Source organism: Pleuronectes platessa, chromosome 23 (assembly GCF_947347685.1).
Source record: "Pleuronectes platessa chromosome 23, fPlePla1.1, whole genome shotgun sequence".
Classification (NCBI taxonomy): Eukaryota; Metazoa; Chordata; class Actinopteri; order Pleuronectiformes; family Pleuronectidae; genus Pleuronectes; species Pleuronectes platessa.
The window spans coordinates 10780516-10798791 of record NC_070648.1 but is presented as its reverse complement, the minus strand read 5'-3'; the positions used below and the strand labels follow the sequence as shown (position 1 = coordinate 10798791).

General features: G+C 40.0%; 1 protein-coding gene across 2 annotated transcripts in view; it reads right to left on the bottom strand.

Annotated features, from left to right (window-relative positions):
• The window catches only part of LOC128429816 (interferon-induced very large GTPase 1), a 37810-nt gene extending 22825 nt beyond the window's left edge, over positions 1–14985 (bottom strand). Inside the window, exons 1-4 of one of the 2 annotated variants that reach the window (XM_053415633.1) lie at positions 14714–14903; positions 13099–13177; positions 12912–12987; positions 12657–12827 (exon numbers count right to left, since the gene is read on the bottom strand). In XM_053415633.1, the coding sequence (XP_053271608.1) occupies positions 12657–12827; positions 12912–12987; positions 13099–13122 (271 nt within the window). In that variant the 5' untranslated portion in view covers positions 13123–13177; positions 14714–14903. Of the gene's footprint in view, positions 1–12656; positions 12828–12911; positions 12988–13098; positions 13178–14713 lie in introns of both variants that reach the window. The other variant, XM_053415635.1, reaches the window with a different exon arrangement.
• Positions 14986–18276: the final 3291 nt, after the last annotated feature.

Below are 18276 nucleotides of genomic sequence, written 5' to 3'. Positions count from 1 at the left end.
TTTTCAAGAAATATGCGTTAAACATAATCAGTAACTGCGCACTTATATTGCAATTGCAAGATCGTCCACAATAATCGCAATAAGTCTTTTTTATACCAAATTGTGCAGCACTAGTCTTATCTTAACATCCACTGATATAAATGCATCTAGGTATTACTGGGATGTCCCTCTGTCCCTCAGGTGGCGTGCCACAGAGGGGGACCAGGCTCTGTGCGAATGCTGTGACTCTGACGACTGCTCGAGACAGACTGGAGTGGGGAACATTGGCTACACTGTCCACACGACTCCATCCCATAAAGGTTTTACCATGAAGTTTACAGGTTTTTTGAAATTTTTACCAGTTGTGCTGAATGCAGATGATAGCCATAGCAACGTTTATGGATGTGAAGCCTATGCAATCGCATGGTCACTGAACTAGTGTGTGTGTGTGTGTGTGACAGAAACGATGCATGAGGCGGACACAACAGTCGGGCCTCTTCACACCCTGCCCCCCTCCTATTGGACAGGTCATCTGTCAGTCAGTCACTGAAGTGCATTTTCAGGACTTGACCATTAGGTGTGTACAGGGACTGCTGAGAGCTGGGGAGTTGACCAATAAAGCATTTATCACATATTGTTTTTCTTGTTTCTAATCCTTCAGTGAAAAACGCATAACTCAAAGACATGAATACCCTGCTACAGCATTGGTTCTACATATTTATGCATTGAGCCTCCTGAACACATTTAAAGTCCCTTGATGTGAGGATTTATTTTTTGATTACTCTGAGGCCGTTTACAGCAGTGATTCAACGCAGCCATACACCACTGCTAACAACATATGCTGGCGGAGGAAATGAAAAGGCAAGATTTGGCAAGTGATATGTTTATTTTCTGGTTGTCAGCTAAAAGATTCAACCCAAATTGGTTTCTGTAAACTAAATTTAACTGTCTACATGTAGTGAAACACTTCCATGTGTATGCCAGCAGAGTGCGCTAGTGCTCATCAGACTGACATGTAGTAGCTTCAGCCTGACTGAAGAATGAGTAGTTTTTCATTCAGCCATTAAAATGAATAGCCATGAAAACAAACCCGTGAGGAATTTCCACAAAGAGGCCGAAGCACCACAATGGAACTTAAAATATCTCGGAGGCGACAAGCGAAGTAGAATAAACAGACATCAGGGTAAGAATGGGACAGCTCTGCAGCCGTGCACTCTGTCCTCTGCTTCCACTGTCTGCAGTAGAAACCCTTATCTAGTCCCGTGAGAGGAAATGTGACGGACCAAATGGGAAACCTGGTGGATTCTAATGGCGCAGTGTCTTATTCCATGACATCAGGACGTCAGTTATTCTTGATCTTTATCTCTGAGAACAATCCACTGTATTGGTGTAATTAGCAGTTGTATTTCGCGGAGGATCTAACTGGTTCTGGAATATGCTGACCTTTCGCTCATCACTTGTTGGTCAGAGCGTTTGTGAATGGAAGAGTGGAAACTGAGCAGTTACATTTAGGCCTGAGGTGTTTGGCTTTGTGGTTTTACCTGTCAGGAGAATTCATATCTATGCAATGGAGAGATATCGGATGGTTCTGTTTAAATATTGTTGTAAAGTGGGAGTTACTCTTAAGTATTTGATGTGGCACAAGCAGCGACAGTGTTTCAGGTCAATGCAAGTGTGAAACTTGTGATTTATGGGGCTATCGTGCTTCTGATTATTCTCATCACTTCTGCTTTGATAATAGTTTAGATTAATTGTGTGCTGAACTTGAACTAACTAACAAAAAAAGTTAGTTATTTAAAATGCATATTTTAATTAAAAAATAAATTTGTGTAGTCTTGTTAAGCGGAAATTCAGGTTTTCAACTATTCAATATCTGATATACATGTTAACTTTGAACATGGACTGTGGATGTGAGTGATTTATTTCAAATGCAAGCTGTGGAAACAACGACATTACTGAAGCGTTTAAAACGTTTTTTAAATAGATATGGTGAAACGGCAGTCAGAAAGGAGAGACAATAACAAAGAATGTAAGAAAAAAAACTTTTGTTGATAATAAAACATCAGAGAATAAACATTGCAATATTAATTCCAGTGGAAACTCCTTTGCTAAACAAAGCTGGATCTGAAAAGGTTTTTCTTTCATTGGAGTTGATGTTTCAGGGTCAGAAATCTGTAAAAGAACCATAAGAAAAAAAGTGATACATGACACAGTTGTCTTCTCCTGTAATATGTAATCTCACATCCTGAGGTGGTGGGAAGTTCACTTACACTGTATTTCTGGTGCAAAGTAATACAACTAATCTAACAAACAACAGATTGAATTCATGTTGATGTGGTAAATTACCTGTTCAACAGAAAACTGGAGACTTCAGCGTCTGAAACTCTTTGTCTCTCAGTAGTTTTCCATCGTGGAGACAAAATGTTGTTTGTTCTCATTTCTGTCTCATTTCCTGTTTCACCACGCCTCACTTTAACTTTCACTTTCACCTCTGAGATGAAGCCTGGGCTGTTCCTTTGGTTTTTCGGTGGTGCATTTATTGATTATTACTTATTATTATTAAAGTATTTTCTGTTACGGTTTTTATTTTAGGCTCACTACAGAGTTAACATAACTTAGATATGAGGATTATATCCCATTTTGTGCAAAGAGAGCATTTCATTTACCGGTGAAAACTAGCTGCTTGTTTTCATACAAAATTACATAGATGTTATCACTACACAATACAATAAGATTACCAGATTCAATAACTGTATTTCATGTAGTGTTTTTAGGTAATTGCATTTGAAATATGCAGACTCTAATATATAGTTGTGAAAATGGTTTGGCTTGATGGTTTTCTGATTTAGTGTAACTCATTAAATGTTCATCTTTTGTAACAGGTCTTTTCCTGCCAAGCTTATGACACACCTTGCTGTTGGGTGGGTGAGAAACAATAACCTCCTTTAAAGCACTGTCAACATAAAGCAAAAGAAAAACACAAAGAGCTGTAGCAGTCATTAAAGTCAGTGTTGAGGGTGTGTGGTGTTAGATATTACATTCTGTTGATGCACAGTCAACACTTTATAGCACACATCCCAACTCCCTGATTCAGTTAGCACAGAGACAGTGAGTAGACCTTGGCCCACAATCTCTCCCAGATAGCACACTAACGCAGCTGCACTGATACAGCAACATTATCACCTCTGGTAACCACGACAACGGAGTGCACGTACGACATCTTCATCACGCGTCATTCCAAGAGGATGAGGCACTGTCCCGTCTAGATGCAGCAGCCTCCATCTAGTTTCGACCAATCCAAGAAGAACCCCTGTCACGCCCAATATATCAATATATAATCTATGTGCGCACTCTGTTTAAGCATCTTTCTTCCTGTGCAGCCTTCTGCATAGAACTAGAGACCCATGCATGTTCAATTGCGGAACACCGCGTTTTCCTGACCTCTGACCTCTGAATAAACTTGTTTAATTTCAACTTGAGAACGACGACTCCTCTCCTTTGATTTCCACCCGCAACAATACCTGTCTCGACCACGGAGTTCACCTTCTCCACGCGGTCCAAAAACACGACCACGGCGCTGTTCATACGGGCCGCTCACACCACACAGCTGTGACCGACCTTCTCCCCCACAGCGAGACCGATGCTCTCCACGCTGCAGGGGAAACTTACACATATTTTAACCCCGTGTTTGCGTGTCAGTGATTTAAAATTCCCAGTGGCCATGGTGGCCACCACGCCACCAGCAAGACGCTGGTGAGGGGAAAGACACCCAAGGAGATAGACCCAAACCACCAGAAAATAAACTACTGTGACTCTAATGTGATATGTGAGTAAAAAATGTAATATTAACAACAAACAAAGAGAAAATAAGAACGAAAATCGCACTCGCTCACGCACACAGAGAGAGAGAGAGAGAGAGAGAGAGAGAGAGAGAGAGAGAGAGAGAGAGAGAGAGAGAGAGAGAGAGAGAGAGAGAGAGAGAGAGAGAGAGAGAGAGAGAGAGAGAGAGAGAGAGAGAGAGAGAGAGAGAGAGAGAATGAATGAGAATGTTGGAGGTGTTTAACGTCTTACAGAGCCACCCTGTAGACCTACCAACAAAATCAGAACTGATTTGCTGAAACTTGAAAATTGTAACGAAAGCTTACTTTGATAGTAAATGCAGATTTTGCACAGTAGCAAACCTACACAAAACCTATGACTGTAGATGTGAAAAAGTAATTCAAAAAAAGAAAAGTTAAAGGTGATAGTATTCCTGTTGTGGTCTGTTTGCTGTGATTGTGCCTCCGGGAACATTGAAGAATACATGCTGAGCACTGCCATTGTTTCTGTATGGAATCTGTTTAATTGAGTAATTCATCCGTACATGTTGACAACATCACAAATGGAGTGAATGATCTTTTAATTCCTTTCAAAGTGTAAATAGTCACAAAAAGATGAAACTCAAAAGAAAGAAACCCTTCATTCTGAGGGAGAAAATTAAAAGGTTGCTCTAAATTTAAAAAGAAAAAAACCTCAACAACATATTGACATATACACTTAATCTTTTCCTACATTAGAAGTGTAAGTATTTCACATGAGATACGTCACAGGTTTTTAAATTCTGTTTGAAAACGATGATACCAAACAAAGACATGGTCATATTTTAATAAGAGGCAATATATGTAAATATTTGACATAAGGATTGTTATAGAAACAAAAACATAACATATCAGATTACATTCGATGAAAAAAAAAAAAATCTGTTTTGATTATTTGCGTCGATATTTTTAGAGGCAAGATATTGATATGTTATGTCAAACAAAATCCTAAACCCATTTGGTATGTTTCTTAACATGTGCTCCTAGAATGTACACAAACTATCAGACTGTATTTCAGCGAGCTCATCAACACAGAGTTAAAGCAGATTACTTTGTTAAAATCATAAAAAAATTATCAGATAAAGGATAAACATAAATGGATCAAATTATCCATAACAGGATAATGAATCAGTGTAATGAGGAGGATGTGCACTTCTCTAATCAGACAGCTTGTTGTCTCTCAGTTCATGTTAAATGACACTTTGAGACTCTCTTCTGCCTGCAGACGTGTGATATCTTTCCAAGTTGTAGGAATATCAGCAGGCTTTACACCATATTCTTTTGCAACCTCCTCATTGAACGTTGCCATTACATATTTCCAGTAGTCTGATGCCTCGTAGCTTCCATCTGGAGGAATGTTCCAATCTGGGTAGATGTCTTTGTAATTTTTGTAAGAGATCCATTCACCTTTAGTAGCATCTTTGCGAAAACGGATGTCACTCACCACAGATGACGAGCATATGTCAGTGGTTAGTTTTCGTGTTTTTTCCCACTTGACTCCTTTCAGACCCTTTGGCCTATGCAGTGAAGCCTCATGCACAGTATGGTCACCACCTCCACACACACAGGCCACTCCACAGAAGGGACACTGTTTACCACATCCAATCACTTGTGTGAAAAGCTCATTCTGGGGATTGACATCAAGATGTTTAAGTATACTCTTGATGTCTCTTCTTTTAAACTTTTGCTTTAGAATGTTTTCCATTTTATTCACAAACTCTGTGAACCAGTGAGCAAACTGTTCCTGGTTTGCTTTGTTCAGGATCATGAAAGCTCCAAGTGCATCCTGGGAAATGACCAGTGTATCACCAAGTTCCTGACAGAAGTTGTTAATGAATGTCTTCAAGTCAGCACTTGTTTTCTTTGTGGCCTTGTGAATTGCAGCCTTTATGCTGCTGATACTTGAGTCAAGATGCTGATCCACTAGCTCAAACATCTTAGAATCTTTTGATAAGTGTTTCACTGTTTGGTCGAGTATCCACTCCTTTACATATCCCTCATATGATCGAATGTACCTTGCGTACTCACTAAAGCTGTGCTTTGAGAGCAAATCCAGTAAAATCTCATACTGGGAGTAGACTCTTGCAATGAACTGTGATTGTTTCCTCATTTCATGAATGATATCAGGACCCAGTTTACTGTAGACAAAGTTTTCAACTGCAGGCTTCAAACATTGTTTGGTGAATTCTTCTGCCTTCTTCTGGCTCTGGTCTCGTTGATTGAACACATCTTTAAAGCTATCACAAAACATTTCTTTGTTTTTGTTCAGGCATGAGTGAGGGTCATTCTCCTTCAGGAAATCCTCGTGCATTTTCTGAAAGTGTCTGGCTGCAATGCCACAGATGTGCTGTTTTAGAGAAACTTCAAACTCAGTGCCTACGGTTATATCCTGATTCTTTTGTAGCCTCTCATCAATTATGCGAAGGATCTCCTGGATGTAAGCATCGGAGTAGTCTTTAGTTTGTATTGCATCTGCTTCATGTGCCTCTGCTTCAGGTTCTTCTGATTCATGTGCATCTGCTTCAGGTGCATCTGCTTCAGGTGCATCAGCTTCATGTGCGTCTGCTTTAGGTGCATCTGCTTCATGTGCATCTGCTTCAGGTGCATCTGCTTCATGTGCCTCTGCTTCAAGTGCATCTGCTTCAGGTTCATCTGCTTCATTTGTATCCGCTTCATGTGCATCTGCTTTAGGTGCATCTGCTTCATGTGCATCTGCTTCAGGTGCATCTGCTTCATGTGCCTCTGCTTCAAGTGCATCTGCTTCAGGTTCATCTGCTTCATGTGCATCTGCTTCAGGTGCATCTGCTTCAGGTGCATCTGCTTCAGGTGCATCTGCTTCATGTGCATCTGATTCATGTGCATCTGCTTCAGGTGCATATGGTTCAGGTGCATCTGGTTCAGGTGCATCTGCTTCAGGTGCATGTGCTTCAGGTGCATCTGCTTCAGGTGCATCTGGTTCAGGTGCATCTGCTTCAGGTGCATCTGCTTCAGGTGCATCTGATTCATGTGCATCTGCTTCAGGTGCATATGGTTCAGGTGCATCTGGTTCAGGTGCATCTGCTTCAGGTGCATCTGCTTCAGGTGCATCTGCTTCAGGTGCATCTGCTTCAGGTGCATCTGCTTCAGGTGCATCTGCTTCAGGTGCATGTGCTTCAGGTGCATGTGATTCAGGTGCATCTGCTTCAGGTGCATCTGCTTCAGGTGCATCTGCTTCAGGTGCATCTGGTTCAGGTGCATGTGCTCCAGGTACATGTGCTTCATGCTGTTCTGTTTTGACTTTTTCCTTCACATACTGAATGCATTCATCTATGATGCTGTAAGCAATATTCTGTAGCCTGATTGTGGGATCTTGCATGTATAGAACATTTCTAAAAAGCTTTTTACATTTTTCTATCTTTCCTTTGGCTTTATATTTGAAAGGTGTTTTGCCACATTCTTGCAGGTTTCTTTGACTCAGCAATTCACATGCATGACTCCCTTTGTCTTTGAGATTTATTCTTAAGTAGAGGGAGACACTGTTGAAGACATTTTTTTGCTTTTGTTTGGGAAAAGACAGTTTCTTTACTATTTCTTTCCACATCTCATCAAATTCTTGGTTCAGTTCTTTATCTCCCATCTGCATGTTTTTCTTTTGACATTCATCGATCAGTGCACACACTGCTTCTTCAATTTCTTTTGTGTGATTTCCCTTGATTTTTTGAACTTCTGTCTGTCCCTGTTTGATTTCAGCCGCTGCTGTGAGTTGACTATACACAGAGTTCTGCATGTCTCGTCGAAGACTCTTTGCACTGTTTGTAAAATCCTCTTTGTATCTTTCTACGAGATGGACATGGCCGTCTTTTTGCTCGAAATAGTTTTTAAGTTTTTCAAGAAGGTCTTCCTCCAATTTCGTCAGCTTTGTGGAGACTTCACTTTTCAAACTAAAGATGAGATCTTTCAGGTCAACTATTTCAGATTTGGAAGCAGGTGTTCCTAAATTTGAGATGGTTGTTTCTGCATATGTTATCCACTTGTATATGGATTCTTTGAAGTCCCATTCCCAATTGTTAGATTCTGTGCATAGCTTCATGTATGCTTCAGCCACTAGACTGTTTCTGAAGCTGAAGATGAAGTTTTCATGCTTCACTGCCTTCCACAGGCTTGACATCCACACTTTAAACTTCAAGATGTCATTAGCAGAGGACTCACAGTTTCCTAGTATCTGTGTGATGTTTTTCTTGAACTGATATACAGCTTCACTGTACCCTGCATTGACTGGTGCCATTGGTGGGTTTCCATTCCAGAGTCCAGGAATGTACCAGCTCCCAGTTTCTGGATTGTACTCCATGACATCAGTGAAGCACTTGTTCTTTTCTTTCTTCTCCATTTTGGCTGCTGCCTGTGTCATCTCGTTTAACTGATCCAAGAGCAGTTTCCTCTCTCTTAGGGTGTTCTCATTGGCTGAAACATCTGACACATTCTGGTGAACAAACTGACATTTAGGCTTTTTGCCCACCTCTTTCATTCTGAGAAACGCATGCACAACTATTTGTAGGATGTCCTTCATTTGTGTGGAATTCTCCATTGCAATATTGATAATGGTGATGTCACTCAGCCCCACAACAAGTGTTGCAAGCTCATTGTCGTGCTCATAGCTATCATCCAGTTGTGCAAGCTCTGCTGACCTTAAGCCCTCAGTGTCAATGATGACCATGAAGTCACAGTCAAGGACTTTTTTGACATCTTCATTGATTCTGATGAGCAACATAAAAGCACCTCGAGTGCATCGGCCACTGCTGACTGCAAACTGCACTCCAAACATGGTGTTAAGAAGAGTGGACTTTCCTGTGCTCTGAACTCCAAGAACCGTGACGACCAGTATCTTGTTCTTTGGAGACACCAGTACATTGAGCTGGGAGAGAACATCATTCACCCATGTGAGAGGTATGTTGGATGCATCTCCATCTACAAGCTCCAGGGGAAATCCATCAAGCAACAATCCTGCACAGATTTGGGGCAGATCCTGTAGTTGTTCACGTGATGGATGCTTTTCCGGAAGGGAAACTGAAGCTTCATAAATCTGACCCATTTCACGGAAGAAGTGTTCAGTTCCCAGTGAGCTGTTGGAAAGCTCTTTATCAATGTCTTTGATGGCCTCTTTGTTCTCTGCATCTTTGCATTTTTCTTTGTACTGCTTCCTGAGACCAGACAGTTTTTCTCGAGACAGGTTATCAAGGTTCATTCGCATCCATTTCAGGAAATAATGTCTCTCTATGCCTGGGCTTGATATTGCACTGATGAAGCACGTCATGGCATCTGACATGTCTTTAGAGCTCTGTTTATTCCGAAGTTTTTCTTTTTTATCCTGAAGCCCTGCTTTGTACGTTTCTATGTCTTCAGATCCAAGATTTTTCAGTCGAAATTCTTCCTTCTCTAAAATTGTCAACTTCTTCCATATTTCTCCATGCAAGGGAAGCTGAGTGGCTTTGTATTCACAGTTGTTTTGAATTTTTGATGTAATGGCATCCGCATTTTCCTTGGCAGTCTGACACTTTGGACAGTCTTCATCAACCAAGATTCCCAATTCATGGGCAATGTCAGCCATCTTCTCAATACACATCTTCTCCTTTGTGTTCTCAATAACATCGTTGACTTTTTTCCGCAAACCTTTGACAAAGTCAGCATAATTTTTGTGCTTGGTCTTTATAATGATGTTGTCTTTACTCAAGCCCAGCTTTGTTGCTACTGTTTTGAGAGCATCCATACTGAAGCATTTGCTTTGTTGGTTACCCACCAAAAACATCTGTGCCTTGTGGTGGAGGTTGGTTAGCAGCTTGCACTCAGGGTCCAAACTGTCAAAGAACACAAACACTGCTGCAGATGTCTGACACAAGAAAGAAAACTGAGTTTCAAATGAAGCAATGTCCCCACGAAGGTTAGCTACAGCTAATGGCTCACTGAAAATATCAATGTTTTCTTTGCCAGAAGGAAGATACCAAGTTATTTCAGTCAGTCCATTGGATATTCTTCTTGGGGAGTCACCACACTCCATATCATGGTGCACAAAAAAGTCATGGTACTCTTCAGAATTGCTCAAAAGCTTATTGAGAATCTCTGACTTGGACATGGAACATTCCCCCAGTCTCACAAATGATATCATTGGAATTTCAGAGAGAACAATTCTTTCTTCAGTAAAACCCTTGGATTGTAAAAGTGACCGAGGTCTGTAGGTTTTAACAATGTCTCTCATGGCCCAAAGCATGAGTTTGCACTGATCTGTGTCACAATCTGGAAGCAGGAGAGGCACAGAGAACTGACACATGGACATTTTGAGGGCCATTTCCTGTTGCACAAACCCATCAGAACACAGGAAGAGAGCAGTGATTACATCAAGGGGGTTTACCATGTCACCTGAATCTGTAATGTCGCACAAATTATCAAAGTCAGATTCAGTTGTTTCTGTTGCTTCGTCTTTGGATGATTCACCTTCTGATTGTAAATTTCTTGCTGTCACATTAACCATCATGAGTTTCTTTAAGAAATACCATGGAAGATCTGAGTGGGACTTGACAGGTTCATCAGTGATGGCCTTCAGGTCAATCTGAAGTATTTCGCTCAGTGTCAGCTTCTCTGTGTAGTGCTGCTTCAAGCCCAGATCCTCCAACAAGGTCTGCAGTTGTGTCTCTGTGGGCATGAAAACAATGATTATTAATTAGGCATACATCTGCCAAGATCCAAGGTCTATCTCAGCATGTTAAAGAGAGAGTGAAAACCTTCCCCTGATGCCATATACCTGCACTTAAATTGAATGGGTTCCTCCCTGTTCCATGTCCCATTCTTCCACCAAGTCTCCTTCTAATATGATCAGTAGTGTTTGTGAATTGGTGCAAACCAACAGACAAACAAACTTGATGTCTTTCAGTATAGAGGTTAAACTCCAACTAAGGCCAAATGATCCTCTTACATTTCAAGCTAGAATTAATTTCACACACTTAAAGATATCAGTTCTCTTTTTTGTCTGATCTTTTCCAACAAGATACGTGGATTATTTCCTGGGAAACCAGTGAAAAAGTCAAATAAACTGCTTATAGCGCAATGTTAAAATCCTGCATCCGCCGCCTCATCCATATCCATCCCAATGTAATGAGTTCTTTTCTGACCCACACAGCATCCTACCAATAGTTTCAGCTTTGTTGTAATTCATGCAGTATTTTTTGTGTAATCCTGCAAACTAATAAAGAAACAAACATATATTTAGGCCATATATCTTAGTTGCTGTTTGATCATATCATATTAGTGTCCCCTGTAGCTACGTCTCCTTTTTTTCACTGTGCGTTTATGTGTGAATAAGATTCTAAGATGGTCAAATCTACAATCCCTGTTCACATTCATTAAATAAATATGACTCTTATTTTACGCTGTCTAACTTGACTACTCATAAAAAGCAGCTGAATTATTTGTTTCTGTTATGTTTTTGTTGGTGCTTGTTAATGTTTAGGTGCAGTTGGTCTTTTTTTGGTAGCGACTTTGTCATTGTAGTAGTGGACTTTAAAATGAATTCCTCCAACTGCAGACTAGAGTAATAAAGTCATATTTGACTCTCTAATAAAGCTGTCTGAATAATTAACATTTCAAAACTAGAATGTCACTCCAGAGAGTGCATTTGCCCGACAAGGCCCAACTGTCTCCTTGAAACCCTGAAGCCAATTGAATTCCTCCTCGCATAAAGGAGCAGATACTGGTCCTGCTGCTGGGTTGATGCCCTTCCTGTCCAACTCTCCTCGAGCAACAGACTCATAAATGGAATAAAAAAATATCTCCTGATGAAAAGGCCTTGCCTTACACGTATAGAAGACATCAAAAAAGGTGTCAAGAGAGCTTTCAGTGGTGAGAGTCGACGCAGGTGTTGATGTAATGTAAAGAAAAACTATAGATCTCCACAGCAGAGTTTATGTTGCATCCTGCCTCTGCCTGCTGCACCACCCTTCATCTGAACGCTCCGGAGATTTCTGTGATGTTGTGAACTTGTCAAAGCAGAGGATCTCCTGCTACCTGATTTGTTGATGGGCTCTCTGGCCACTGGATGGAGTTAATATGTAACCAACGTCTTTGTTAGAAGTTGACCTTTGGTGCATTCATGTTAACTTAAAGTTTCAGCGTGTAAGCTTTAGTGATATCTAATGGTGCAGTTCCATGCTGTAACTGAACACCTCTCACCCTCACTTTCCAAACATAAAAGAGAACCTGTGGTAGATTCAGTTGTTATAAAAAACTCAAACGGTGTTTAGTTTGTCCTGTCTGGGCTACTGTAAAAACATGGTGGCCTCCGTAAATATAAATGGCCATTTCTATGGTAAAGAAAACAATAATTTATACACAGTATTGAAAACATGAAGGATGATTAATTTCTGCCAATATATCCCTTTCACCTGAATCTTAAACACTGGACCTTTTAAGAGAGGAGGCTTGTGTTTCCTGTACTGTTTGTTTGTTATTTGACTTGCTTTGGTGTCAAATTGGTAATCTAAAAAAATTATTCAAGAAATATCATAGATCTGTATTTATCTTTGTGATCAATCAAAAGCTACATCCTTAAATATGCTCTACTGTAGTTTTGATATTAATAGATACATCACACATATAACCAGAATTATAAATAAATGGTGGTGGGTCTTACAGTTTAAATTTACATTGGCATGCTGTAAAGTTATATTAATTTCATGAACGAGTAGCATGAAAAAAAAGAAATGTTGCACATATTGAGTATTTAAGACTGCATCATGCATTGGTGAAGCATTGCATTGAATGCATTTTTTGTTTTGAGATCAAATTTTCACTTACGTGTATTGGCAGATGTTCCAATTGAAGGGCTTCCTGTTCCACTCCTGCCCTGAACATCTACAGTGCTGGAGTCCTCCATGGTCCCACTGCCTCTGAGTGGGTCACTGCAGGGATCTGAAACAGTCCTCGTGTCTGAACTGAGAGGTGTTTCTTCTTCTGGTGGAGAAACATCTGTCATAAGAGAAGAGAAAGAAATACCTCTCAGTACCTCCAGATCACACCATGTTCTTCTGTTCACTGGACTGACACACTTACAGTTAGACTGTGTTGTTGAGGGATACGTCTCCTCACTGTCAGGCTCAGGGAACGTATCGTTGGTGTCAAAGAACTCCTTGATAATTGAGAAAAAAACAAAAAGCAGTTTAAAATGTAATTAATCGACTCATAATCCTGTTCACAATCGCTAATGGTAAAATTGTAACTATAAAAAGCAGCTGTTTACCTCTTCCTCCCCTGAGCTATCCATTCTGGGTCCAGTGTCAGTCGTGTCTCACTCGGTCCAGATTATTAAATCTGCTTCTCTATTAAAGTAATCAGAAACAAGTTGCATGTTTAGTTAAAGGCCAAGAAAAGTCAAAGAGCAAATCTCTGAGCAGAGTGCCTGATGGGTAGAGGCCCTGAAACATGATGGACAAATTAATCCAGTTTTTCATAATACAACAAAGCAAAATACTATGTTGCAAGTTCAAGTCCTTAATTCATTGGCCTGTTGCTTCATGAATTTACACTATTATCATATTTAAAGTATTTTACATATTAAAATGATTGAATTGATTGAAGTAGTGATGTATAAGAGACGTGATACTGCTATAGTTGGTTGGAGCTGGAGTTAATTTCATTGAAAAGTTTTATCCTTAAAATCTATTACAATGCATCATATTTTATAAGCCAATCATGGTTTGAATGTCAAATCTACAACAGTAAAATAATAGCGAGAGCTGTCCTGCAAATGAAGTTGAGTAAAGAGTCCAGCTTTAACAGTAAAACACAAGGAACTTAAGGGAAGTCATTATTCTTTAGTTCTTTTTTCTACCTTGAATGTAAATATTTATCTGGTTATTTAATTACTTAACCTTTAGGATATCTAGTTGAAACGAAATAACACAAATATATCACAAGAACAGTCAAACAAAACAAAAAAATGAAGAAACAGGGAGAAGACAAAAACATGAATCAAAATAAAACCCTATCACAAAGCTTTGAATCTCCAAGGGAAATGTGGGATTCAAGTTCGAGGGCAATTTGCTGTCAACTCCATTTTAAGTGGAACCTGTTCCGTGGAACCAGTTCTGCCAACATTGGTTCATTCATGAGGGAAATCTAAAGGTAACACTGCAAACACCAGGGGGCGCTGCTAACCAAAAACTGCCAATGGGTGCAATTCACCGCTGTGAGAGTGCATTAACTTCTATAGTACAAGGTTCATTTATTCATCATTAGGCAACATAGAGTTGTATAACAAAATGCTAGGTGTGGTCCCTTTAATGCTTAACCAATTGATAATAAAGTAAATAATTAACTGTATTATATTGCACTTTAACTGGGAAGGACAAAATAAATTGTCAACAAATTGAATAAATGTTAAATGTCCTTTATTTTGCGGTTAATTCCAGTTACACTAGATAATACATCACATAATGTAGACAACTGATTTAAAATGAGAGAAAACGAGACGTGAGTTAGTTTGGAAGTTTCAAAATTAGAGCTTCAGAAATGAATAACATGATACATCTGGGACGACTATGATATTTGTTGTCCATGCACAGGAGTTAGGTGCTTGAGTTTTGAGAGCTTAGCATGGGAATTCAGAATAGCTTGTTAGTCAAGGGCTTAATAAAGGTTGACTGTACTGAAGTTCGACAGTTCGAAAGAGACACCCTTTAATCGGTGGTGTAATATTGTAGGACGATAATAACATCCACTTAACTTGTTAAACAGATACACATTTCCTGCTTGAAGACTCAATTTGCCACATGCCAAGTTTGTATCGGCAGTAACAGGACACAATGCTTCGCTTGTCCTAATAATAATGGTTGTTCTCTGACAAAATAACTCACCTTTGTAGAGATATGCCACAGGCTTTCATCCAGGATTCGTAGTTGTCCTGTTGCTGTAGATATAACATCACACTTTGCTGCATATGCCAATACAGACCTGTGCTAGCAGACACCCTCCTTTTATTCTGTTGCTCAAAACACTTTCACTTTTGGTTTGATCATGTGATTTCCCAGAATAAGAAAAAGAGAAGTTTCCAGGAAATGAAAAATATGGTAGTTGATAAAACCTCAGCTGTCTTAGGGTGTTTCTGTTCCCTGTGTTTCAGAATTAATTTGTGAGGAAATCAATGTAGACCAAGCAGGAATCACACAATGTTATACACAAATATAGACTAAGAAAGTCAATTCTCTACTTCATCGATTTTGTGAAAGTGTCTTGTGTAATTTTGGATTGCAGCTGCTAAGCCCCACTCACACGTTAACAGGACTGAGTTCTTAGGTTTGCAACATCTCAACACTCAGCTGTTTGAATCAGTGTTTTTTTTCAGACAAACATCTGTTTACTGCTCTGTAAAGGTGGAAAGAATCAGGTTGACGGCTTGTTTCACTCCTAATGTCTGATTTATTGAATAAATAGGCACAAAGGGAACATGTCAACATGATGAATAAAAAATCACACTTAAAAAGGTCCTAAGGGTTCAGTGTTTGAGCATCAAACTTTGCTCCTCACCCCCCACTTCACTGTCTGCAGTAGAAACCCTTATCTAGTCCCGTGAGAGGAAATGTGACAGACCAAATGGGAAACCTGGTGGATTTTAATGGCGCAGTGTCTTATTCCATGACATCAAGATGTCAGTTATTCTTGATCTTTATCTCTGAGAACAATCCACTGTATTGGTGTAATTAGCAGTTGTATTTCATAGAGGATCTTACTGGTTCTGGAACATGCTGACCTTTCCCTCATCACTTGTTGGTCAGAAATTTTGTGAATGGAAGAGTGGAAACTGAGCAGTTACATTTAGGCCTTTGGTGTTTGGCTTTGTGGTTTCACCTGTCAGGAGAATTCCTATCTGTGCAATGGAGAGATATCGGATGGTTCTGTTTTAATATTTAAGTCGGAGTTACTCTTAAGTATTTGACGTGGCACAAGCACGGTGAAAGGGATCTTTTGACAGAAACTGAATACAAAATATTTACTTTTTTTTTACAGTAGTCCAAACTGGACAAACTGAACACCTTTTGAATTGTTATGACAACTACCACAGGTTCTCTCTCATGTTTGGAAGGGGAGGGTGAGCTCAGGGTTATTCAGCTGCAACATGAATCTTCGCCACTAGATGTCAATATAATTCTACACACAGAACCCTTATCACATTAAGCATGCTTTTCCCTAACCTCCATTGTGTTAGTGTGGTTAATGTTTTTACTGTGCTGTTGCATCAAATGTGCTAATGTATTCCACTGGAGCGTGTGATGCATGACCCATCAGAAAATGGTTTATTTGTGATATGATGACTTCCTTAGTTGTCTCTTTTCAATGTAGACAGAGAGATGAATTAAAACCAAAGCCTGCTTAGATTATTGAGGTTATTTTTTTTAAATATTTATCAGTAACCACTTCCAGTGGGCAATCTTTATGAGCTCAACCCCTCCGCTGCCAATAGGATATCATCTGGATCATGTTTATTTATTTATGTAATTTTTAACACAGTTCATCATAGCTGGTTCATGCCAAAATGTTGAATAAATCTCTGTACCATCGAAAACCTATTTAAATCATTTCCCCCTACAATATCCTCTCTGTGATAGAATATTTGCACATAGTGGCGCAAATGTGATTTAATATTTTCATGGATATGCTTTGGGGAAAACCATAATCAGTCAAATGTGACTTGAAGCATGAGACCAGTGTTTATGATCATTTAACAGTAGCAGGATATTTGCCTATAGCTTTTACCAAATTAGTTTTGTTGTCTAAATCCAACAGCATGCTACACTGAGGATGTGAACCCCTTTCTCCGATGTCAAAGTCCCACAGTTGCAAATCCACCTCGCCATAAACCTACTACTACTGTGCAGTAAATATATATACGTCCCTCCATAACCGAGACAAAAACCAAATAAGGTGAAGTGAAGTGAAGCCTGACTTCGTTTCTGGATAGTGGGAGGAAGTAGAGATGCCGTCCATTTAAGTACAGTCAATGTACAAGACACTGCAATTGTTGCAACATGGGAGTCCCCCACTCATGTATTGTCGGTCCACCTGGTTATGCCATCTTATAATGCGGTTCTGATATTCTGATGGTGGTTCTCAGAAAGGTTAGGACCCATTCCCACGTTGCCTTGTGTGATTCTAATGACTAACTTGGCCTGTCTTATTTTAAAGGTAGTGTGTTTGTGTGTTCTCCCCCCCCCCCCCCCCCCCCCCCATTCTGGGCAGGAGTCCCAAACGGTTTTGTTGATAACATACCCAGTGTAGTGTATGTGCTTTTTCAGCGCAGCCAGGAAGTTGTGAGAAGATTATGCTGTGAAGGAGACAAAAAAATCCCCAAGGTGGATTAGATAAGAAAGTGACAGGAGTTTTCGTTGGATGCAAAACAAGACACAGGGGGTAGTCCACACGCTGAGGTCACGTTGGAACAGGGGTGGTGAACCTTTTTTCCTTCAAGGGTCACTTCAATTCTCAGGACATGCAGAGAGAGACTGCAGAGGGGTCCTTTGTGTTAGTCGCACCCAAAAGGCAAGTTGGGCCGGATTGGACATGTCTGTTTCATGGACATCTTGTGTTTTCACAATGATCACTGATCTGCTACTGATTCAGTTTAGCTGCATATTTTCAACTGCATTGGAAATTAAGATTTGCCTTTTTCAAATCACTGCTATATATGCTGAAGGGACTGTTTTACTATTTTATTTTATTTCTGTTAGGAGTTTTATTGATTTTGTATTTCTCAGATTTGGGGCCAGATCAAACTGTCTGGCAGGCGACATGTGGTCCAGTGGGCTTCTGTATTTGTTTTACTGGAACATGAAAGTGTAAATAACCCAATTTAGAACTTAGAAAGTTAACGCTTGCACATTTGAGGAGAGAGGCTGTCAATTTAACATTTCTGCTGGAATACAAATGGAGTTGAAAGGCTGAGTTGGATTATAAAACCTGCAGTGTGTGTTTGTGTGTGTGTGAGTGAGTGAGTGAGAGGTGGGGGTCAAGTGGAAATGACAAGTGATGACAGAAGGTGTGAGACAAGGCAGGAAAATATAACCACACAAGGCAGCTTGGCCACAGGAAAAAGAACTGAAGAGAATCACATGAAGAGAGAAGACATAAGTAAATGGTCTGTATTCATTTAGAGCTTTTCTCGTCCTTATGACCACTCAACACTCTTTACAGTACAGTCTTCCATTCACCACAGCACTTTTCTCTATGTGAAGGGACAATTTGGGTGTTTCTGTATCTTGCCCAAGGACACTTGGGCAAGCAGAAATGGGAAGACTGGGATTGCATTGCCAACTTTCTGCTTAGAGGACAACCACTCTAACCCCTGAGCCACAGCCGCCCTAGTTGGGTGGCAAAGAGGGAAAAAGGGTGGAACATATAGCTGGGTAAAGATAATGTGTAGAGG